The 24871-nt window shown below is 40.8% G+C and overlaps 1 protein-coding gene across 1 annotated transcript; it reads right to left on the bottom strand.

Moving 5' to 3' along the window:
* Positions 1-1725: 1725 nt before the first annotated feature.
* LOC144504347 (saccharopine dehydrogenase-like oxidoreductase) lies at positions 1726-24098 on the bottom strand. The gene is made up of 12 exons (XM_078229521.1): positions 23614-24098; positions 19303-19412; positions 17220-17300; positions 15748-15877; positions 13680-13729; positions 12345-12475; positions 11268-11385; positions 10165-10284; positions 9983-10039; positions 6209-6320; positions 3711-3792; positions 1726-2086 (listed from the first exon to the last, which is right to left on the bottom strand). The coding sequence occupies exons 1-12, from the start codon at positions 23798-23800 to the stop codon at positions 1981-1983; spliced, it is 1284 nt and encodes a 427-aa protein (XP_078085647.1). The 5' UTR covers positions 23801-24098; the 3' UTR covers positions 1726-1980.
* Positions 24099-24871: the final 773 nt, after the last annotated feature.

Here is a 24871-nt window from a genome sequence, read left to right as displayed (position 1 = left end):
CCCATCGAGCCTGCTCCTTCATTCTGTTATCATAGTGTATCTGATGGTGGCCTTAACTTCACTTTCATGCCTGTCCACCATAGGTCTCGGTCTTTCAGATTCAAAACGTTGGCTCTATTCTCTCTCTCCACAGATGCTGTCAGACTTGTTGAGATTTTCCAGCATTTTTCTGTTTATATTCCCTACTTTCATATTCCAGCATTCTGAAGTCTCTCCCTATTTATACAATATTGTTTTTCCATTCTTTTTTGCCAAAGTGGGCAGGCCTCACATTTTCCCACATCATCCTCCATCTGCCCCAAAAATTTACCCACTCATCCTCTATTTTTATCCCTTTTCCTCTTTATTATTTTTCAGTCATCCTTTGATGGTTTCCCCAATCTTCTGGCCTATTATTAGTCTTTGTAGCATGCACATCTTTTCTTTCCATTTGATACCATCCTTAAATTCCTTAGTTAGCTATGGATGATGTACCTTACTTGTAGATTCTTTCTTTCTCTCAATGGAATATAGCTGTTGAGAGTTATGAAACATCTCCTTAAACGTCTGCCACTGTGTTTACCTTTTAACCCATTTTCTCATTTCACTTCAGCTGTCTCTTGTAATTTAGAGACAGTAACTACTCTTGTAATTGCATTAATTTAAATTTATGACTCTAGTTTCAGACCCACATTTCTCACCCTCATTCTGATATGCTATCATGTTTATGATCTTACCAAGATAATCCTTTACCATGAGGTCATTAATTGATCCTATATCATGACAAATTACCAGGTCTAAGATAGCCAGTTCCCTGTTTGATTCCAGAACATATTATTGAGAAGTTGTCCCAAACACACTTTATGACAGCATTGGCCAAACTGTGGCTCACGAGTTACATGTGGCTCTTTGACACAGAGTGCATCTCATCCCATATGCTGTGAAATCAGTTAAATCACATATTGGAGGGAGGCAAACAGCTGGCTGCAGCCATGACCAGGTTTGTAGAAGGAAAGAACCTAAGAGCAGTGTGCAGCAATTGAGAGGGAGGAGGGTTAAGGTCAGTGATTTGTTCCAGTGCCATTACAGGATTTCTTTCAGTTTCCTACCAGTCTATCATAAGGCCCTGTGGCACTCAGCACCATTAATCGCTGGCTCCCTAAACCCATTTTCTCACTGCTAACTCCCCAACTTTCAATCTTTTCTGGAAAGGGAGGAAACAGTTTAATCCAGAACAGGAATGTAAGAATCGGCCGTACTAGGGACACGGGCACTCTGGTTCAGATTTGTTCAGGCGGCAGTTACAAGAGTTTATAAAAGTAAAATCCAAGCCTCTCCCCACCCTTTCCTTCCTGCCTTTTAACCAGTTGGGTTAAAATAAAATGGCCTTGCCAATCTGTCCTGCATGCCCACACCAACCGTATTATGGCTATAAAATCCAGCCCATAGATATTGCTGTTGACTGGATTCAAAGGTTCAGGTGAAAGCTTGATGCAGGGCCCTCCAAATCAACCAATACTTTTCTCCTTCTCACTATTATAGCCCCAGTTTTGCTTTCTTGTTATTCACATGGGGAGGATCTATTGGACAGCACGTTTAGACTTATCGACATTATTATAAAATACCCAGCTTCCCTACACTGAATTCTGTTTGAATTTGGGCTGCTTCAACTTTTTACTTCCTTTTAACATCTAAATGCAAATAAAATGATTGCAGCTAAAATTCAATTGAAAAATACACAGCAGTCAACTTTGAAATGGTTACATTCAATAAGTTTAATTGTTATTAGAACGGAACAAGAAAGTGTAATTTTATTCCGAATCCTCAAGAGCAAGCCTCGGAAACCATTTATCACTCTTGGTCATTATACAGCGATATGGACAAACTGCTGCTAAAAAGCGGTTAATTAAAGGTTTCTTATCGAGTGCAATCCTGACGTTGTTGTCAATAAGCAGGGCTTGGAGCGTCACACACACAACGGAATCAAAACATGTGGAACATTTATGCTTCAGGCTTGCTAATGACATTAAACTCAATGCCATGTTTGTTCAGTCTTTCAATCAGGGTGGTCTTAGAGAATGCAGCTCCAGGTGAGTACACCCCACCCCTGTATGAAAACAAAACAGGGGAAAACATGGTAAGTTCAAAACAACAAATGGCCCAAACTGCATTCAGAACTCACTCCTCCAGTCCTCAAACCTACAGCGATTAGTGCATTTGCCAAAAGACCAGTCACTGGAAACAGTGCAGTATTTTCCAGGAAATTACTCAGATCCAGGCATCATTTAAATGTTTAAGAGCAATTACGCCAGTGATGCATATGTTGAGACATTTTCAAAAACCCAGGCAACTAGTATTTCATTCGTAACTGACTTAAAGATGAATAATAAACAGTTGCTTGGTTGTACAGAACTGGAATCTTGTTCAAAGGAGACATATGTCGCTGAAGCTTTTCATCTTGCACTCATCAGGACAAATGCAAAAATGCCAAATTTCAAACCATCACACAACAATTTATACTGGAGGAGAAAGGGGCACTAACTGGTTGGCAAGTCAACTGATTGGCTGAGGTGCTGCCACGGAGAATGGAACACAGAAACGACAGGCTCTCCAAGCTCCCAGGTGCAAGGCTTGATCATATTCCCATCGTCTCCTGTAGTAGTACAAATGGTTGCGGTTGTCTGAAATTTGGCATTCTAGAGTTTGTCCTGATAATTGGAAGACAAAAAGCTTTGGCAACATGTCTTGCAATTATAAACAATTGAAAAAATAAATCTAACAAAAAGCATTTTCTCAGGTAAAAATAAACAGCACTGTGCAGCCAAAATGGACATGATGCTAATTGTGACGCCAACATTACAAATCATTAAAAAGTGACACACATCATAGAAGGAAAGGGAATTACTCAGAGTGATTTCAACACTCCGTGACGGATAATTAAATTACCAGAACACTAGTTACAAATAAAGAAATAAGGTGGAATACTTTCACCCAGAGGTAAATACTGTTGAACGTCAACAGGGAAGAAAATCGAAGCAGAGCATATGTTGAGTTATTAAGGGGATAATTGATATATTTCTAAAGAGAAGGAACTGAGGCACATATTGAGAAAGATTAAGTGAGATTGATGCATAAAGATAGAAATGAGTTTATTTTTGTTTGATGTCCTCCCCGGATTCTCATCTCCAGGCTTTCTTTTGTATTTCTTTATTCTGTCGTGGGATCTAGACCTCTCTGACTGAGCCAGCATTTTTTGCCCATCTTTGAACTGAGTGGCTTGTTAGGCCATTTCAGAGGGCAGTTACATTCAACCAGATTGCTGTGGATCTGGAGTCACATGTAGGCCAGGGTGGGTGAGGATGGCAGATTTCCTTCTCTAAAGGGGAATTAGAGAACCTGATGGGTATTAATGACAATTGATGATAGTTTCTTGGCTATCATTCCTGAGACTAGTTTGCTATTTCAGATTTTATTGGTTGAATGTAACTTCCATCAGCTGCCGTTGTGGGAACCAATGTCTCGCTGGACATTCCACTGGACAGGATTGAATTTACTAAATTACTAATTCAATGCCCTTCTGTTGTCGAGACAGATGTGCAGGCTCCGTTTCCTGTAACTATACAGAGCAAGAGAAAAAACACACATGCGCACATGCACACACGCTTTAGAATATCAACAATAGCATTTTGAAACTTCAAATATTTCACTTTTGTCTAAGTGATGGAACTCACTGATTAGGCAGAGACTTTTGTTCCCACAGTATTGTGACAGCTGCCTGCACCATAGCTATCGGGGTAGCAACATAACCAGGCTCTGTGAAATAAACAACATAGCAGCAAGCTTTAAAATAAGGCCAATAAAAAAGTAAGGTTGTGCACTCTGGAAAGATGAGCAGAAGCACATTGTTTTCTGAAGGAACATATATTTCCTACGTCATGTCCTGCCACCAAGAAAAACCTACCACATGCAGAAAGGGAAAGTGGCAAAGACAACGCAATCACCGGGTTACATCAGTGGATCTTATATTCAAGCCTTTTATTTATGGATAATTTGCTGCATGCAATTCTTGATCTCCAATACAATAAAATCACCAAATAACAGAGAATAATTTTGAAAAAAACTATCAACTTCTTATTCAAATTATTTTGTCATGTTTGAATAGTTTAAGGTTTTATATCAAAAGTTTTATACAGGACAAAAAAAAAATCATAAAAAGAAACTTCAGATCTACTGAAAAGATGCAAAGTTTTTCAACAAGTCTAACAGTGGGTAGGAACTAACAGAAGCAAATAAGCTCCATTGTGACTGTTCATTTTTCGATGTGTTACCAACTGATTTGTTCGATGCTTAACTATAAATTTAAACAGTGAATTTTTGTCCCGTGGTAAGGGCCATTAGTGAAGGGGTCACAGGCGCACGCTTCCAAGATGAAATCTAGAAATAAAGAGTTTGCTCTTCCAGAGCTTCCCCCTTCACAGAACTCTTAAGTTTCTTCACCAGGTTTTATCTTCACAGATGACTTAGTGCAGATCCCTGTCCCATCATGGAAAACAGGATATGCAGGTAAAGACTTCCCAGGATTGCCTCATCTGCAGATTGCCAGTGTCAAAGACAACTGCGGCACGGTAGCACAGTGGTTAGCACTGCTGCTTCACAGCTCCAGGGTCCCGGGTTCGATTCCCGGCTCGGGTCACTGTCTGTGTGGAGTTTGCACATTCTCCTCGTGTCTGCGTGGGTTTCCTCCGGGTGCTCCGGTTTCCTCCCACAGTCCAAAGATGTGCAGGTTAGGTTGATTGGCTAGGTTAAAAAAATTGCCCCTTCGAGTCCTGGGATGCGTAGGTTAGAGGGATTAGCGGGTAAAATATGTGGGGGTGGGGCCTGGGTGGGATTGTGGTCAGTGCAGACTCGATGGGCCGAATGGCCTCCTTCTGCACTGTAGGGTTTCTATGATTCTATGAAAGACAACTGTTTTTTTTTAAAAAAGGGCCACTGTTGCAGTGGGTGCATAGTCAGGGATGAAAATAAAAAGTGGAAAATAATATAATGTCTGGGCAAAGACACAGCAGAGAATTTGGGGGCAAGACTAAAAAGCAAAGGGGAAGTAAATCATGATAAAAATGAAATCTTTATTAAGACATTCCTGAAGTGAGAGCATAAACTTTCACTCATGCTTTAACTCATAAGAATTAGAAACACAAGGGTAAAAGGGCAATAACGTGCTTTGCAGAAAAGTCAAATCGGATTACAGGAGCAATAATTCTATTTTCTTGAATCTATTCAGCTCCAACACGGATTCGGCAGCCTGTTCTGATCTTAGAGCACCGCTGCTTTCTGCTGTGTGCAAGAAGAAAGGGAGGCTTAGATTTGCATAGTAGCCTCAAAGATTCCAGGACATTTCACAGAGAGGATTAGAATGAAGGGAGCATGCAAGCTCTCCAATTTAATGATAATTGATGTGTTTTTGGTGGTGGTGGTTGGTGAGGTAGGACTGGGACTGCTCACCAAGATACAGCTAGCATACAGCTAGTTCCAGTGGGGCATTGTACACCAATTATTAAAGAAAGGGCAAATGACTATATTTGTGGCTGGGAGCTCATTTAACATAAAAGTATTTAAAACCCAAATTAAAATTCTCTTTCCATCCTGCGATCTGCCAAACCGTGCTGTCTTCTTTGTCCTCCTGTTACTAGCTCAGCACAAGTCACTGCAACCATCCATACGCAGTTAAATTCCTTATCCTCATTTTCAAATCCCTCCACGGCCTTGCTCCTTCCCATCTCTCATGCCCTCCAGCCTTGTGCAATGTTTAGGCTCCTCAAATTCTGGCCTCTTGGACATCCCAATTTTAATTGCTCTGCCGCCAGTGGTCGTGATTCCACTGCCTGGATGCCAAGCTCTGAAACTCCTGTCCTAAATCTCTCTGCTTCTTTCTGCCTTCCGGTTGCACCTCAGAACCTATCGCTTTGACCGAGCTTTTGACTGTCTGCCCTAATATCACCTTATGGCTCAATCATCTTCCCGTGAAACGCCCTTGGGACATTTCTGTTGTGTTAAACGTGCTTTGTAATTACAAGCTACTATTGTTTTTGAATTTTGCTCGATTTACCCCCTGCACTGTGCCTCCGTCAGGAACAAACATCCCAATGCCCTATAATGATAATTACCTGATGCACACCCCCAAGTCAACCAACATTTCATAAGGCTAGTTTGAATTAAACATTGCCCATACCTGGCCCTTTCACTTGAGTGCATATTTTTACTGTAGGTTGGCCTTGCTGTGGATCCTGGCCTTCCTGGTACCCTTCACCCAAGAAGGTCATGCTGAAAGAGGTCCCTTCCATCTGCAAAATATAAAATACTTTTAAACGTGGTTTATTTCAGTTTTCTGTTGTTGCCCAATTTGGACAATGCAGCCTCAGATTTCAATATTCTTTGCTGCTCCCTGTCTATAAAATAAACCATTAGGACAGCTTGGCTTAATCCATTTCAGTGCAAAGAAGTGAAAATAAAACAAACTCGCACAGAGGTAAGTACTAATGTCTGAATAATTCGCTGGGGCAGAGTCTGAAACAGTTTTTAACCGTCAGAGGATACAGCAGGATATAGATCGGTTGGAGACTTGGGCAGAGAGAAGGCAGATGGAGTTTAATCCGGAAAATGTGAGGTAATGCATTTTGGAAGGTCTAATACGGATAGGAAATATCCGGTAGATGGCAGAACCCTTAAGAGTATTGACAGGCAGAGGGATCTGGGTGTATGTGTACAGAGGTCACTGAAAGTGGCAACGCAGGTGGGGAAGGTATCAAGAAGGCATATGGCATGTTTGCCTTCATCGGCCGTGGCATTGAGTTTAAAAATTGGCAAGTCATTTTGCAACTTTATAGAACCTTAGTTAGGCTGCACTTGGAATATCGTGTTCAATTCTGGTTGCCACACTACCAGAAGGATGTGGAGGCTTTGGAGAGGGTACAGAAAAGATTTACCAGGATGTTGCCTGGTATGGAGGGCATTAGCTACGAGGAGGGGTTGGAGAAATTTGGCTTATTCTCACTGGAACGACGGAGGTTGAGGGGCAACCTGATAGAAGTCTACAAGATTATGAGAGGCATGGACAGAGTGGAGAGTCAGAAGCTTTTTCCCAGGGTGGAAGAGTCAATTACTAGGGGCATAGGTTTAAGGTGCGAGGGGCAAGGTTTAAAGGAGATGCACGTGGCAAGTTTTTTTTTTTTACACAAAGGGTGGTGGGTGCCTGGAACTCGCTGCCGGGTGAAGTAGTGGAAGCGGATACGGTAGTGACTTTTAAGGGGCGTCTTGACAAATACATGAATAGGATGGGAATGGAGGGATATACGGTCCCCGGAAGGGTAGGGGGTTTTAGTTCAGTCGGGCAGCATGGTCGGTGCAGGCTTGGAGGGCCGAAGGGCCTGTTACTGTGCTGTAATTTTCTTTGTTCTATAAACAGCACCTACATTACATATTTCAATGTTCAAATGTAACAGGCGTTAAGAATTTCAGATATATAAATCTCAAAGTGAGAGAAATTGATACAGCTAAAAGATATGGGAATCCAAATTTATAAATAGGGATACAAAGTATTAAAACAAACAAAAGTGGTGAATCCATATAAATAATTGGTGTGGCCTCCGATAGAAGTGTCTGGTTTTGGGTGCTTTATGACAGGTGCCAAGATCAGGAAGAAGGTACAGAATAGATTCATTGGGATGATACCAGGGATTAGAGGTTTCAATTATGTGGAGAGACTAGAGAAATGCTGGCATTTTTATTCCATTAGGACAAAAGGAGGTTAAGACAAGATTCTAAAAATTGAGAGATCTTGATAAAGAAAAAAAAAAAAATCACAAAAAAACCACATCTTCTAATCACTGAGCCAATAACTGGGGAACATCAATTTATTGGCAAAATAACCTCCAGAGGTGTGCGGGGGTTAGGCGCATTGGCCAGGCTAAATTTCCCAGGCTAAATTTCCCCTCCGTGCCTCAAGATGTATAGATTAGGGGGATTAGTGGGGTAAATATGTGGGGTTACAGGGATAGGGCCCGGGTGAGATGCCCAGTCAGTCAGAGAGCAGAATCAATGGGCCAAATGGCCTCCTTCTGCACTGTAGGGATTCTATGAAAAGGTGAGGTTGCAGTTCTTTTCTTTAAATAAATGCAGTGGGTCGCAAGGGCCCAGAGTGGTCTAACCAGTAAACAAAATCCATAACAGCTTTTAAAGGTGAAATGGATAAAGATTTCAAGAATAAAAATGTAAAAAAGGTACAGGGAAAGGGACTAAGTTGACAACTCTTTCGGAGACCAGGCGCATGAGCGTGAGGAGAAAGATTTCTCCTAACTTGCAAAATGATTGAATGTCAAAAAACCTTTTTACTTCATTGAACAGTTCATTTTTTTAATGAACTTCGATTTAATTTTATTAATAAAATACTTAATGTATGCTTAAATATAGAATACACACACACATAGTGCATATTGAAACAGTGTGAAACTTGATATTTGTTTTCCAAAGTTTGAAATGAAATATAATTATACTTTAGACAGCCGGTTCAAATAATTAAATTTGGGGTGGCACGGTGGCACAGTGGTTAGCGCTGCTGCTTCACAGCGCCAGGGACCCGGGTTCAATTCTGGCCTGGGGTCACTGCCTGTGTGGAGTCTGCACGTTCTCCCCATGTCTGCGTGGGTTTCCTCTGGGTGCTCTGGTTTTCCCCCCCCACAGTCCAAAGATGTGCGGGTTAGGTTGATTGGCTATGCTAAATTGACCCTAGTATCAGAGGATTAGCAGGGTAAGTATGTTGGGTCACAGGAATAGGGCCTGTGTGGGATTGTGGTCGGTGCAGCCTCGCTGGGTCGAATGGCCTCCTTCTGCACTGTAGGATTCTATGAACTCCATTACGTCTCCACCAAATTGCAGCGTTTGCAGCCAGGCAGAGATTGACGGTCAATCGAGATCATCTATTTGTAAATTTAGGATTGATGGTGGTATTAGTGGGCAGAATGTTACGTTCCTGTGCTGGTAAGTTTGTGAAGTGGGTGGGTGAATGTAAAATTTCTCACATGGCCTTCACGACGGGCTGCCGCTTGCCATGACCTTGGCACAACTTTGAGAGTTTCACCCACCCTTGCCCCAACTGAGGCACTTAAATGGCCAATTACTGAACACTTAAAGGTCGTTTCCCACTCAGCCTCAATTTTCAGCTTCGCAGTTCAGATGCACAGAAAAAGCCCAAACACTAACCCTGCTCAGTCCTCAGGTAGGAAGGGGAGGTGGGAGCCCTGCACTGGCAGCCTCCGCTTAACTTGCCCCCCCCCCCTTCAACCCAAAAGGTCTAACCCTGCGGGGGCTCCCCTTGGCCTCTCCACCAACACCCCAAACCTCCTCTGTCCACCCTCCGGTGTTTCCTCAAAAAGAACTCTTCAAAAATGCAGATACGAAAATACAACAAAATTTACTCCAACTTATAAAATCAAAGAAAGGTTTAATAAAGAAATATTATTACTCCAAACTTGGGGCCTCGCCCTGGGCCACTCCAAGCTCGCCACAATTCCACACAGGTTCCTATTTATAGTGAATCAGCTGGTCAACTGACTATTACATCACTCTGGAATTGGTTCCATGGTTTACTGGATCAGCTGACCGTTACATCTTGTTCCCATTACATTCAATACAAAGTTGTCACCGGTTACATTCTAACATCCTGGGCCTCATGTTCCCAGCCTGCCCCAAGACCCCCCAAAACCTACCTGGTCCTAGACTAGAGGGCTGTCGGCCGATCAGATTGGTGGGCAGCTCTCTGAGGCGAGACTGAGTGAGGAGCGCCTAAAGCATTGTTGGAGTGTAAAATCGCAGCGGGACAGACAATGCCAATGGAATGTGTTCCCTACTGACTCTTCAGATGACGAGAAGGGAAACCCCACCATCCAAAAAAAAAAAACCCGGGTCAGTTTTAAACAAGCTGAAAACAAAAAGGGGGAAATTAACATACCTGTTTTTTGGTTGGTCCTTGTTGAGTAAAATATCCAGCTGAGAAAAACTCTGGATACTACATGATAAACAGAAGGCAACAAAAATTATTCAGAGCAGTACCAGAAGTTGATAAGTTAAATTTTTTTAACAACTACGGTTATCATAGTATTTTTGTGAAAATCATAGATTGAGGCCACTTACTTTGATAAGGAGTTTCCTTCCCCATCTACAGCTTGTGAAACACCAGAAGAAGAAACCAGCTATCATCAGCAATATGACTGAGCCCAAGCCACCGGCAGCAGCATAAGCCCCATACTGGACCTGGAGTTAAGCAAAGACATCAAATGGGACTATAGCCACTAATTATAAAATATATTGAAGAAACTCCCAAAACGCTGAAAGGATATATTATGGGTATGACCATAATCATCATGAGTTTTGAGAACTGCGGTGCATCAGTTGAAAGTAAGTGTGTTCAGCAAAACAGATGGGACTCCAAATTGCTGCTATCATAAATTCCTGAAAGGTCACATTCTCCCTTTTCTCTTTCATTCTCTCTCTCTCTCTCTGGCCCTGATACTGACAACATAAACCACACACAGAAAAATCAAATTGAGGTGGGCTGCTTGTAGTAAACTTTCTTTCTTGTAAAGGAACACTAATCATCCTCGCAGTTTTAAGTTTAATCATCACAGTTTTAAATCCTTTAATTTGTGTGTGTGTGAATGCATGCGCATGTTTAAGTTTTCTCCATTTCATTCATCACTAATATCCTTCTATCCACTGTTTAACAGAGATGAACTTTTACATCATTGCACTCATGATCATTACTCTCCTCCTCCCGCTTTTTGATTAACATGTCTGCCCCCTTCTAACTCTTCACTGTTGAAGAATCATTCACACCCAGTGATCTTGACTGTTCCCACCACAGACGCTGCGAGAATTACAAGTGTTTCCAGCAGTTTTTGTTTGATGTTCTTACTCCTTGTATCTGAGCCAGGAGTGCTCATGCAGAGTCCACATAAGGCCATAAGACTGAACGGGCATCTCCTGTTTTCTTGGCAGGAGGGGGGAGAAAAAATTCCAACAAAATTACGCAGGCTCTGCAACAACAGCCAACTCCATTTTGTAAACTATTATAGTAAGTAAAAGCAGCCTCAGCTTTCTGGGGAAATCATGGGACTTGCGTTTTGCCTCTTATTTCTAAATACCTGAGCCATATTCAATGTAAAGTATTAACAAAAAGCAAACCATGAATATCAATACAGAGATACAGGATTTAAGGAAACTAAGAATGTACTTACAGGGCTTTCCTTTAAGTTCTCGTGCAGGTAACGCTGTGTGCGTTTGACTACAGAAGGATCAGATCCAATGAACGGGATAGCATATTGATTCATTATGTTACTATAAAATACTGAACCTCTGTGAAGGCAAAAAAACTCCATCAGATTCAAGGAAGCCTCTGGCCATTACATATATTTGTACCACAGATTGGATAATAATAGGCTTCCTAAACATACACTTTTTAAACTGTTACATCACTGGGAATAGCCATCTTTTAGTAGCTGTTCCTTCTCGTTAACTAAATACATCTCTCTTCTCCCTCAAAACACACACACGCACATACCATCGTACCTTTAATTCAAAGCTTCTCATTACTGGCATACCCTTTATTTAAAGGAACCTATTATTTTATATTTTACACAGTTTCATTAAAGCACAGAAGAATTAAGTAATAATGAGTCAGATCTATAAAGGACTTGCCATTTGGAATTCTGGACAAAGCACACAAATAGTTTTCCTTGTGGTAAATCTAGATTCAGACACACATTGTATGAAACATTCATTTCATGTTAGCATAAGCACGAGTTTGTACCCAAGCAGAACAGTAAGGAAAATTTGGAGACCAGAGGGTGAAAAAGATAAGTATTGACGCTAGCCAGAAATAAAAAAATTTTCACATTTTTAAAATCTCGATAAAAGACATATTGTTCACTATGGCAGAGGGATATCCAGAGGTTTTTCTGAAAGTGTTAGTGGCTCAAAGTCATGTAATATTTTTACAATTTAGAGAAATGTCCAACTTAAAGCTGTTACAGTCCTTTGTTGAAAAATGCACTATCCCGTTCGAACACAGCATTATTTAAAGTTTCTCAGTATGCATTTATAGATTTACCAGAGGAAGCACCTTCAACTTAATCAAATACAGCAACATTTTAACTTGCGAGTATAATTTACAATTTGTAATGTATAATAGTCAACAGAATACAAAACCCAATTCACCCACAGAAAGTACATTCTGCTTTCAGTGCACAGTTGTAAAGTTGGACTACACAATCCTTCCGTTATGTCATCAACAGATTTGCGCATTCTTTACTCACCTTCGACTTAGTTTGGCCCCAATAACTGGGAGGGGTTTATGTCCGAACTGCTTTCTCAGTTTCCTCAAATTTTCCTGATCAGACATCCCATGGACTGCCGACTGCCAAGTTCCATCATGAAAACTGGCACCCTAGCAAGATAGAAACTGTTCTGACCAGCAGAAAACACAAACTAAAGTGCATTGAGACAATTAAGACCTTTTCTTAATCAGGCTGCCGATTAATGATTGACAATATAGTGCATTTCTTTATCAAAAACTTGCCAGTGTCCATTGTTGTCTGGTATAGAATTACTGTAAAATTCACATATAATAGCATCCGGGAAGGAACAGTGAAAGTTTCTGGCCCTGGAATCCATCTAAAAAAAGAGTTAGGACTTCTCCCAGAGTCCTGGCCAAAAGTTAACTTGCAACTAACCAAAAATAGACTATCACTTACCTCATTGCTGCTATAAAAACTTGCTGTGCATATGTTGTATGCTGCATTTATTTACATAACATTTCAAAAGTAATTCATTAACTGAAGAATTTGAGGATGATTTAGGTCGGAAAGTGGAAAAGCAATAAATTAACTAAAAATTTCACAAACACATTCCTCCATCAAAATCATCCTAAAATGGATAGTTTTAAATAGAGAGATTACATTTGGGGGTTAAAAGCTTGAAAACGTAACAAGTCATCCCAATAAACCCCAAATTTTGGTACGGGGGGCATATGATGGAGTTGTGGTAATGTCATTGGACTAGTAATCCAGAGGCCCAGGCTAATGCTCTGGGGCATGGGTTCAAATCCCACCAAGCTGGTAGGATGTCCTTTAGGGAAGGAAATCTGCCACCCTTACATGGTCAGGCTTAAACGTGATTGCAGACCCATTGCAATGTGGTTGACTCTTCACTCGGGTGAAGTGGCCAAGAAAGCCACTTGGTTCAAGGGCAATTAGGGTTGGGCAAAGAAATGTTGGCCTTACCAGCGAGATGCCCAGATCCCCATGAATGAACTTGAAAAATCACAAACGCACGTTGAAAATGCAGAATCGGAGGTAATTTGATATTAAAATGATTCAGAAAATAAGATGGTTGACAGCAAACAATGGTGATGATTAAAGTTGAGCATATAGATGCACTTCCTCCAAGTGACGTGTAACATCCTCCCCAGCATCATCCAAAACCAAAACATCCTGACTTCACCGAGAAACACTAAGCTAACAACCGTCATCTCCAATATTGGTTAATTGGATGGTTACAAATCTCCAATTGTACAAATGCCAAAATTGCCCATTTCAAGAACAGTACATTACGATTCAGAAAAACATGGTCACTATTCACAAGAGACTAACCTCAGGTCCAGATTTCACCAATAGGAAGCTTTCAACGGCAGTCAGAATACCTGAAAAATAAACAAGTAAATGCACGGATGAATAATAATTCTCTAATACGCCAGTTTTGGGAAAATAAATCCTACATCACCGTTCAATTATACTGTAAAGGTTTTTTTTAAAAACAATTCTGAATCATCAGCTAAAATTAGGTTGTACTTAAGGCTGTTAAACTATAATTGTTCCAACTTGCATCACCATTTGAACTATAAAGAGAGTTTGAAGCAGCTGCCATTGCTCAATTTGGAGAGAAGGTGAGAAGGAACAAGTATTCGAGGTTCTTAAAAAGAGAACAGAAAAGCTGAATCTGGATAATTGCTCATGTTCTAAAACCACTGGGTATCACCCTCCGTTTATAAAAGTGTAGATGGCAGAAACTGGTTAGATTTAGCTACACAAAGACTTGTTAATATGTGGAGATGCCGGCGTTGGACTGGGGTGGGCACAGTAAAAAGTCTCACAACACCAGGTTAAAGTCCAACCGATTTATTTGGAATCACAAGCTTTTGGAGCGCTGCTCCTTCATCAGGTGAGTCAGGAGACTCATCTGAGGAAGGAGCAACGCTTCAAAAGCTTGTGATTCCAAATAAACCTGTTGGACTTTAACCTATGCTGTGAGACTTCTTACTTGTTAATATATGGAATTAACTGAGGTAAATGTTAAAAAAAAAGAGGAAAATGGACATACATTTAAAGAAATAGATAACTGAGAGGTATTTTTTCAGCTTGACCAGAATGGCCACAGTGTTTCCTTAATGTTCTTTCTCCATTCCAGAGCCCCATCAAAATTACAAGTATTTTCATGATTTAAACAGAATTCTCAATAGGTATTATCAAATTTTATAGATATAAATTTACAAGTTATACAAACAATAAAGAACTGAATAACACAAATCAATAAGTCAATAATTGTCCTTTTCCAATTATGGAAGGAATTCAATACCCCAGTTGTTCAAATAATCTCACCTTGGAGCCTAACAGAATTCTCCGCATCTCGGAATGTGGATTTTTATACAAAGCAGAACTGGAACTGAGTAATTAAGAAATAATTGGAAAGTACAAACAAGTGTGTTCGGAAATTGCATGAGAAACAAAACAGTATAAAGGAAGTCGTGCATTAATTCTCATTAAAGGTTACATTAATTTACTATTGAAACTGATGATTAAATTCTCCAGGTGTTCACAGAAATTAGCTCAACTCTGTTTACCTGAACTAGAACCTGCCATTTGGACATACGTCAGGTTACAAAAAAAAGCAGGTAGATTAGTATTGGATTACACTGTGGTATTCCAAACAAGATACCAAATTGGGTACCGGTTTCTTAAGAAGGGTTATCCTAGTTGTACGTTTCAGATTACTCTTCAAGGAACCAGGTTGAAGGCTGGCAGATAGCTGTTCCAATTACAGCCTTTGCTGAAAATGTTCAGTATCCAGATGGTGCCCTGTGTTGAAGTACAACTCAAGTTGGCACATCAGCAATGTTCCCTTCCAGCTGGGTACCTTTTTTCTTTCACCACTGGGCTCATCTTACTTCAGCAACTAATTACCTGATGTACACCCAAGTCAAATATCGTTTGCATTTGAACTTGGAACTCAAAAATCTTCAGAGGACAATGTGATACCATTACTCTACATTACTGGTTACATCATGATTTTTAAGAACATCCATGCGTGCACAAATAATTAAATTCTAGCAAGCAGAAAATCATACCTGACATTTTGGGATTGCATCGAACAAGCAAAATTCCCCACACGCCTACAATTTCATTGTCCATCACCAGAAAAGTTCACTGAGCTTTTGTCATTTGGCTTAGACATTAATTTTACATTGCATATAGAAGCAGTTGAGACACACAATGCATTGGTGCATCAACAAAATACATTATAAATTAGTATATGGTTCAAAATACACAAACGGTATATGGATCGAAAGCTGTCTGGACAACATTGAAGAACTTGGGAGCTCTATAACATTTGAATTGCCGTAACATTGAGTTTATCATCTGTAACTTACTGATTGTAAATTACCTTTCAACTGGCCCCTGGTATACAGTATACCCATATCAGCTGGAATGGAATCAAACCCACAGCTTCCAACTATGTACACTCCTTTTTCAGCAGCTTGCTGGTCATATTTTAGTTGCATGCCTTCCAAAAACTGTGAATGACAAAACGTTGCAAGTTTTGCTTTTTTTTTTATTTGAAAAGTTACTCTCAGCAATATCATTTCACTTGAAGAGCCAAAAATATGAACTGAACAGTCAAATGTGAAACTTGACCAGAGTTGGAAATCCAAACTAAGAAAGTAATATTCTGGAAGCAATTGAAAGAGCAACAAAGGCGAACATTTCCAAGACGGGTCAAGTTAGAAATCTGATGGGACAGATTCCACCCAAAAGGTTTGGGGACTGGTCTGTTTTATGAGAAAGTGGTTTTGTTTTCAAAGTTAACTGCTGCTGGATAACATCACACAGTATCAACAGGCAGCCAACTGAGTCACTAAAATCACAGAATCGCTACACCAAATGTAATTAAAGTTCAAGCAGATGAAAAAAATATTATAGTTTCCCAAATAATGATAAATCACTGCTAAAGTAAGAGGAAATATTAGAAATACCCATTGGCTGTTCTTAATTTGAGGATGATCTTTACTCAAGGTGTCATGTTTTTGCCATAGGTCTTCACGTGACTGAAGAGGTCGATTTTCGACCCACAGATCCTTGGGCACATAGGGCAGGAAGTCCCACAAGCTAATGGGATCTGGAGTGCAGGACTTGCTTCCTTTTGTTTCATATTTTACCCCCCACCCCTGCTCTGCCATTTGAGTGTTGAGAAAACAGGACCTGGTGTGGAGGGTGTTTTTGGCCACCTGGACAAAATGTCCAGTCCATTGAAATTTATTTTGCAGGAATGCCCTCTAGGTTAATGGGAAAGGAACAGATCGTTTCAGGGACAACCTCCATCAGAACTGGGCATCTGATGAAGAGTTCCTGCACAAAAAGTTAACCCACCTTCATTCTTTGAATGTGCACTTTCAGCATTTCTGATTTTATTTCTGATTTTCAGTAGTCGGTGTTAAAAAAATATTGTGCTGCAGTCATAAAGGTGAGCAAAAATACATCAAAGTTTAAGCTACTAAAAACATTATCCCTCCCATAACCTCAGTAACAGTATCTGACCACATGGGCATTAGACTGGTCAAAGGTTGTGTAGCTTTATCAGTTTTGAAGTTTTTTTTGTCTAACCAGTACTTCAAATTTTCACACCCAAATAATTGATGTTTAAAATAATAACTGATGAAGTTCAAAGGAAATGTAACCTTTAATCATACAGGGTAATTAGCATCTGTAATGTCTACAGATTCACGATGGAGAAATGTATAAAAACAAGAGAGTGTATTTGTAAAACATTGAAATCTTGCTGAGGAATGCACACAAAACAGCTTTTTATTACTTAATCAATATCCGGCTATTTCTTTAAAAAAAGAGAAATATCAATACCTGAGGTTCTCCACTAACATCAACACAGTGTGTTCCACTTTCAATGCAGGCTTTCACCACTGGCTCACCAAAAAACCTGTACTAATAACAGACAGTCTGGGTTCAGTTACCAGCAACTTCAGGGTGGATCACTGCAGCATTTTATTTATTTCATTGCAAAAAAACAGATTGTATTCTGAGCTATTAGAAACAACGGCATATGTTAAAAATAGTTTATCTCCCGTACAAATGTGTGGGCTTCACGCTATTTCCTAGTAATTATGATTCATAAATGATTACATTTGTCAATTTTCTGGTTAGGATCCAACCCACTAAAATCTAATTAAATCACACACATTTTGTCTAATCAGGTTCTCTACATAGCCAGTACTAGTAATTTCATACTAATTTTTGAACACAAGACTATTTAGTTCTATTCTTTAGCTTTTATTATGAAAATCTTAGCCAAATAATAGTGTAACATAGATTGAGATATTAAAATTGAACTGTACTTAAAGTCTAGACACTGCATTATCTTGCTTTCTATACCGATGGGATTTGTTACAGTATTTCAGTAACCATGAATCGATATTCCAACAAACATTACCAAAGCTTATGAAAGCCTAAGTTGGCTACGTATATATTAGAATGTTCTTTTACCATAAAATGCTAGTTCATTTCTAACAGTAGTTTTTAAATGCTTTCAATGACACTTAGCATTGAGAAGCAATTGATTCCAATAATGTATTTTTGGCCTAACTTGCTGCACAATGAATTTTTTAGCTAAATATTACTGAATTAATTCTTATCCTTTCCAGCCTTAGTACATTGAGTGACAACAGAATTTAAAAAAACTTAACTCAGCCATCTCTACAGAATGCATCATTAATAAAGACACAATGTTTCCTGGCCCAAACTTTTATTCCCAAAAGCTCCACGTTGATAAATTATTTTCACATCCCATATATTCCATTCTTTGTGCATGCATCAGATTGCAGTGCACTTCAGAAAAATAAGTCTCCTCCCTCAAGACAAAAAAATGCCGCACTTCAAATAACGCGCAACAACATTTAATCAATGACTCTGAAAGATTCACTGCGGCATGGTGGTAGTGGTTAGCCCTGCTGCCTCACAGCGCCAGGGACCCGGGTTCGATTCCCGACTTGGGTCACTGTCTTTGCGGAGTCTGCACATTCTCCCTGTGTCTGCGTGGGTTTCTTCCAGGTGCTCCAGTTTCTTCCCACAGTCCGAAAGACGTGCTGGTTAAGTGCAGTGGCCATGCTAAATTCTCCCTCAGTGTACCCGAACAGGTGCCGGAGTATGGTCACTGGGGGATTTTCACACTAACTTCATTGCAGCGTTAAATGTAAGCCTACTTGTGACACTAATGAATAAACTTTAATAGGTGGTACGGTGGCTAGCATTGCTGCCTCACAGCACCAGGGACCAGAGTTCAATTCCAGCCTTGGGTCACTGTGTGTGGAGTTTGCACGTTTTCCCCATGTCTGCGTGGTTTTCCTCCAGGTGCTCCCGGTTTCCTCCCACAGTCCAAAGATATGCGGGTTAGGTTGATTGGTCATGATAAATTGTCAGGGGGATTAGAAGGGTAAATATGTGGGGTTACGGGGATGGGACCTGGGTGGGATCGTTGCCGGTGCAGGCTCAATGAGTTAGAATGTAACTGGTGATAACTTTGATTGGATGTAATGTGACCAATGGGAACAAGATATAAGGGTCAGCTGACCCAGTAAAACATGGAACCAATTACAGAGTGATGTAATAGTTGACCAGTTTATTCACTATAAATAAGGAACTATGTAAAATTGTGGGGAGTTTGGGGTGGCCCAGGGCGAGGCCCCAAGTTTGGCGTCATGATGTTTCTTTATTAAACCCTTTCTTTGATTTATAAGTTGGAGTAAGTTTTGTTATATTTTCATTAGCTACATTTTGAAGAGTTCCTTCTTAAGAAACAAATGGGCCAAATGGCCTCCTTCTGTAGGTTCTATGATTCTATGAAAAGTACTGCAAATACATTCTTTAAATTGACAGGACTGCACTGCTCCAACAACAGATTTCCTGTCTCTGTCCTCAAATGTATACATACTGGTCCCACACAGTTCAGGATCACCGATCCCTGTTGGCACATTGCTTCAATCGACAGTGGATCATTTATATCACAGATTATACATTCTTTAGACTTCAGCTCTGGAGCTCCTGAAACAAGAGCATTTATTATTTCACAAAAGGGACAAAAATAATATTTATCTCTAGAACAAAATGTTATAGATTTCATTTACTGGAACACATCAAATATTACCCCACCTATTGCGCTATTTTGCTTTGTTGGTGATTTTTTACATGTGTTGGTTATACGTACACCCATTACAATGTTAAACAAGCATAGAAATCTACTTTAGTAACACAAGAGTGGAGACTAAACAATCAGGAATTAAAACAGGTTTGAAAGAACAAGACAGGACACGAAGTTTCACGCAGAGGCACCAGCTTATTATTCTATGTCGTTGCGTTTCTAAACTCGATCATCTTTGTGTACCAGTTGAAAACAGGTACCCACACCCCATGACTTGAGGAGGGAAGAGGAGGATCATCTTGAGGCTTGAAAAACTCCCAGTTGGGTGTAAGACAACTCTGTCTGTGGCCTTTGACACACTCCTCCAGCCTACTCCACAAAATAAATGCATACAAAATAACAATGTGCAGCTGGGAATTGCAAATTGATCTAATTATATTGAAAAACAAAATGGTTATTTATGATTTGACATTGCTGGTAATAAAAGAATATTTCAACTGTGCTGCAGACAAGACAACTATTGTTGTAACAATGAGAACAAGAAGTCCAGTTATCTTTCTGCTATCTTATCATGCCTAAATTCATTAATCTGAGACACTGCAGCTGCAGGGTATAGTGAAAGAAAAATGCTTTTTATTTAAAACTTATTCTTTTATGGGTTGTGGGTATTGCTGGCTAGGCCAGCATTTATTGCCCTTGCAAAGCAATGGTGAACTGCCTGCTTGAACTACTGCAGTCCATTTGTGTAGGAACGCCCACAAAAGCTACTTGGAAGCGAGTTCCAGGACTTTGACCCAGTGACAGTGCAGGAACGATGATGAAGTCATATTTATTACTGAACTTTGAATGATATATAGGGATGTTGAAATTCAAGAACTTGGTTCTTACTTTCTTGAACGTTGACAAATGTTGGCCTGACTGAAGCTCTCCTACTTAGATCCAGCCAGGATTTCCATTCCCCATACCATGACCCCACAACACTTCTTGGATGCTCACTTATGCTCAACCTGAGGTGACCTTTGAACTGTGCACCCAGGCTATCACCAAAGTGGTCTACTTCCACCTCAAATTATTGCTCAATGTCCCGACATCACCTCCAATGTCGCCAAATCTTTGTCATCCTTCGCATAGGTCTCCCTTGCCTCGCCCAGCATTAATTCCAGCATATCCAGAACTCTGATATCGTTACTAATTTGATTAGGCCAGTCCAAATGCAGATTAAAAAGCCTCTCCACCACCTTCAAAGCAGACATGTAATGGAATATTCTCACTTGTCTGAAAAAACAAAATTCTCAACATCATCTCGGACAAAGCAGTCTGCTCGATTGGCACCCCCTCCACCAGCTCAAACAATCACCTCTTCCACATCATTCTACCATAACATACGGAAAGCACTGCAGCAAGCTGCTAAGGCATTCGACAACAACCCCCACACCTATGATCTCCACCAGTTAGAAGTATAGCTTGAGTCACTGTCTGTGTGGAGTTTGCACGTTCTCTCCGTGTCTGCGTTGGTTTCCTCCGGATGCTCTGGTTTCCTCTCACAGACTTGATTAGTTGTAAGTATTCGCATTCCAACCATTATTCATGTAAATTGAGTTTGTGTCTTTATATGCTCTGTTTGTGAACAGAATTCCCACTCACCTGAAGAAGGGGCTTGGGGCTCCGAAAGCTTATGTGGCTTTTGCTACCAAATAAACCTGTTGGACTTTAACCTGGTGTTGTTAAACTTCTTATTGTGTTCCTCCCACAGGCCAAAGATGTGAGGGTTAGGTGGATTGGCCATGCTAAATTGCCCCTTAGTGTCAGGGGAATTAGCTAGGGTAAATGCATGGGTATATGGGGATAGGGCCTGGGTTAGATTGTGGTCGGTGCAGACTCGGTGGGCTGAATGGCCTCCTTCTGCACTGTAGGATTCTATGATAAGTACAAGGGCAAAGGGCGGCAGGTGGATGGAAACACCATCACCTTCAAGTTCCCTTCCAATTCACGCAGTTTTTTGATTTGGACATGTATTGTTCTGCTTCTGCTCTCGTTGTGTCAACAGCAGGTAAAATATCCAAATGCTGCCAACATTTGTACAGGTAGCTCTAGCAAAATAAGGCATCACCTGCTGAAATGCTTGTCCTGATAGTGAAAACTTTTAAATGGAAATAATCTAAACAGGAGTCTTCAAAATTTCAAGTGATGAGGCTGTGACTATTTCCTTTGGTAGCTTGTTCCACTGTGGCATTATCCTTAGGGAGAAAGATTGTTGATACACTATCTTAGAAGCAAATGGTCTGTGCAGTTTGTATGGATGGCTACTTCATGTTTTGTCAGCAAGTAGTCTCACAACACCAGGTTAAAGTCCAACAGGTTTATCTGGTAGCACAAGCTTTCGGAGTGCTGCCCCTTCATCAGGCGAGTCATGACTGGCCATGATAAATTCATCACCTCTTCCACCATCATTCTACCAGAACAACAAGATCAACTATCTATGAAAAGCACTGCAGCAAGCTGCTAAGGCATTGGACAGCATCCCCCACACCAATGATCTCCACCAGTTGAAGGGGCAACGCTCCGAAAGCTCGTGCTACCAAATAAACCTGTTGGACTTTAATCTGTGAGACTACTTACTGTGCCTACCCCAGTCCAATGCTGGCAACTCCATGTCATGTTTTGTCATTACCAGAGGGTTCTTGTTTCTGTCAATTCCCAGATGTCTATTTACATTTTGTAGAAAAAAAGTTAGCCTATTTTCCTCCGACCTTTGCTGCAGTGATTCCCATTAAATGTCTTTGATCAAGGATGTGACACTGGTGAATTTCCCAGTGGTGTGTGAAGAACGGTGCAGCATGTTTGGATTGCTTCAATCTTATCTATAATTTCCTTTTCCTGTCACCGGTTCAAAGTTCTGGATCTCTCCACCAAACAGCATTATCGAAGCATCGCCCTCACAATAACTGCAGTGTTTCAAGAAAGCAAACCACTTCTCAAAGGCAGCTAGAGACTGGCAACAAATAACAACTTTGTGAACAAATCTATACCTTTATTTTTTTTTAAATGTTGCTTCCCTTTTTTACAGCCTGCTTGAGCCCTACATTAACTGCAAACACCATTTTAAAAAAAAAATAGTGATCTACTGCATCATCCTTCCTCTTTAATTAGTACCATCTCCTTCAACCACTTGTCTACAAACTGGAAATTCCACCTTTGTCTTGACACATCTCTCCCCACTGAAAGACTTATATTTATATAGCAACTTTCATAGCCTACATCTTGCTAGTCCTCTAGCTAGTCTTAATTGGGTCTGGCTTCCAGCTGTTAAATGCCTCTGGATCATTAAAAATAAATGTTAATTTACCCTGTTGCTCCAACTGCGGAAATCAATGACCTGCCCAACACTAGGAGTACAATAGTTCATATTAGTTTTTTAAAAAATGACAACTCGTCAAAATTAAGAGCATTCAAATGGTTATTGGATAAACATATGGATGATATTGGAATAGTGTAGATTAGAGGGGCTTTAGATTGGTACCACTGGTCGGCGCAACATCGAGGGCCGAAGGGCCTGTACTGCGCTGTAATGTTCTATGTTCTAAAATTAAACAAAGAAAAATTTACAGTGCATATCACTCCACTCTTTTTGGTCAATCAAATTAAATCATATGAACAAAGGGGCAAATTAAAAGGAACAGCTCCCAAAAGGAGGGGAACCGTCTGAAACAAAGGACAAAGTGGAAAGGAAACTTAAAACATCAAATTAAAATGTGATTAAAGGGGTCAATAATGCACCCCATTCCCTGCAGTATCCTGGGCTAAGAGGGAAGGGAGCAGAAAACTGACTCTAAAGATCAGCTCTGACAAAACCAAATTTGCAAATTAACCTTTCAGTAACTTTGCTAATGGCAGACATTTAAATATTTCATACCCTGACACATTGCTGCTCACAACAACTGGGGAACAATCGGTGGAAGAAGAGTTTGTCCATTTTAAAACAATTTGAAGCATTATAAATGATATTGCTTTCTTTCACTGGTCTTTCAGGGTGAAGTGTTTGCAGTGCCACACCCCCCTTCCCTGGATTCGGGCCTGGTGGCCGCCTCGAAGCCTGAGACTCACCCAGGGCGCTGGCCGCCCGCCCCAGCACCTCTTCCAGCTTGGTGCGGTTCCTGCCGGCCACGGTCCAGCTCAGCGCCCGCGGGGAATCCGCCTCGGACGCCACCCGGGCCGTCTCCTCCACCACAAACTGGCCGGTGAAGCCGGAGGCGCCGAAGATGATCAGGTCGTAGGGGCGGCGGCTCGCCATTTCGGCTGGAAATGGGAGAGTGGGGAGGCAGCCGCGCCACACAGCCTTTAAACTCCACCCTCAGGCCGCTGTGCGCCTGGTTACAACAGCCTCCTCCCAACACCAAAACCCCAGTCAACTCTCAACATTGCAGCAAATGCCAGAATCACTTCAAACACTCAACACAATAAACTGCAGCCCTCAGGGATCCAAACCTTCTTTCCCCTCTAAAAATTCATTTGTTTATCACAAGCAGAGAATTGGCTGATTTTGGGATTATCCTTGGATTTTCCAAAAGAAATAGAATTTTCGTGTTTTAAAAAGAAAACATACTTAGGGACGGAGGATCAATTTGTGAAAAGTGCTAAGTTTATAGAGACATAGAGGTTTACAGCATGGAAACAGGCCCTTCAGCCCAACTTGTCCATGCCGCCCTTTTTTTGTAAACCCCTAAGCTAGTCCCATTTGCCCGCATTTGGCTCATACCCCTCTATACCCATCTTACCCATGTAACTGTCTCAACGCTTTTTAAAAGACTGAATTGTACCTGCCTCTACTACTACCTCTGGCAGCTTGTTCCAGACACTCACCACCCTCTATGTGAAAAAAATTGCCCCTCTGGACCCTTTTGTATCTCTCTCCTCTCACCTTAAACCTATGCCCTCTAGTTTTAGGCTCCCCTACCTTTGGAAAAAGATATTGACTATCTAGCTGATTTATGCCCCTCATTATTTTATAGACCTCTATAAGATCGCTCCTCAGCCTCCTACGCTCCAGAGAAAAAAGTCCCAGTCTATCCAGCCTCTCCTTATAACTCAAACCATCAAGTCCCGGTAGCATCCTAGTAAATCTTTTCTGTACTCTTTCTAGTTTAATAATATCCTTTCTATAATAGGGTGACCAGAACTATTCACAGTATTCCAAGTGTGGCCTTACCAACGTCTTGTACAACTTCAACAAGACGTCCCAACTCCTGTATTCAATGTTCTGACCAATGAAACCAAGCATGCTGAATACCTTCTTCACCACTCTGTCCACCTGTGACTCCACTTTCAAGGACTAAACTAAACTAAAATTTAGTTTATGATTAAT

This window comes from Mustelus asterias, chromosome 15 (assembly GCF_964213995.1).
Source record: "Mustelus asterias chromosome 15, sMusAst1.hap1.1, whole genome shotgun sequence".
Classification (NCBI taxonomy): domain Eukaryota; kingdom Metazoa; phylum Chordata; class Chondrichthyes; order Carcharhiniformes; family Triakidae; genus Mustelus; species Mustelus asterias.
This window is presented reverse-complemented; position numbering and strand designations above follow the sequence as displayed.

What these genes read in the sequence shown, in the direction of transcription:
- LOC144504347 (XM_078229521.1), bottom strand. Translation starts at nt 23,800, where the DNA reads ATGGCGAGCCGCCGCCCCTACGACCTGATCATCTTCGGCGCCTCCGGC. An exon ending in ATGTTAGTGGAGAACCTCAG is followed by an intron (nt 15,878 to 17,219) that starts GTATTGATATTT and finishes TGTCATTCACAG; the next exon opens with TTTTTGGAAGGCATGCAACT. An exon ending in CAAAAGTCTCTGCCTAATCA is followed by an intron (nt 2,087 to 3,710) that starts GTGAGTTCCATC and finishes GTTTTCATACAG; the next exon opens with GGGTGGGGTGTACTCACCTG.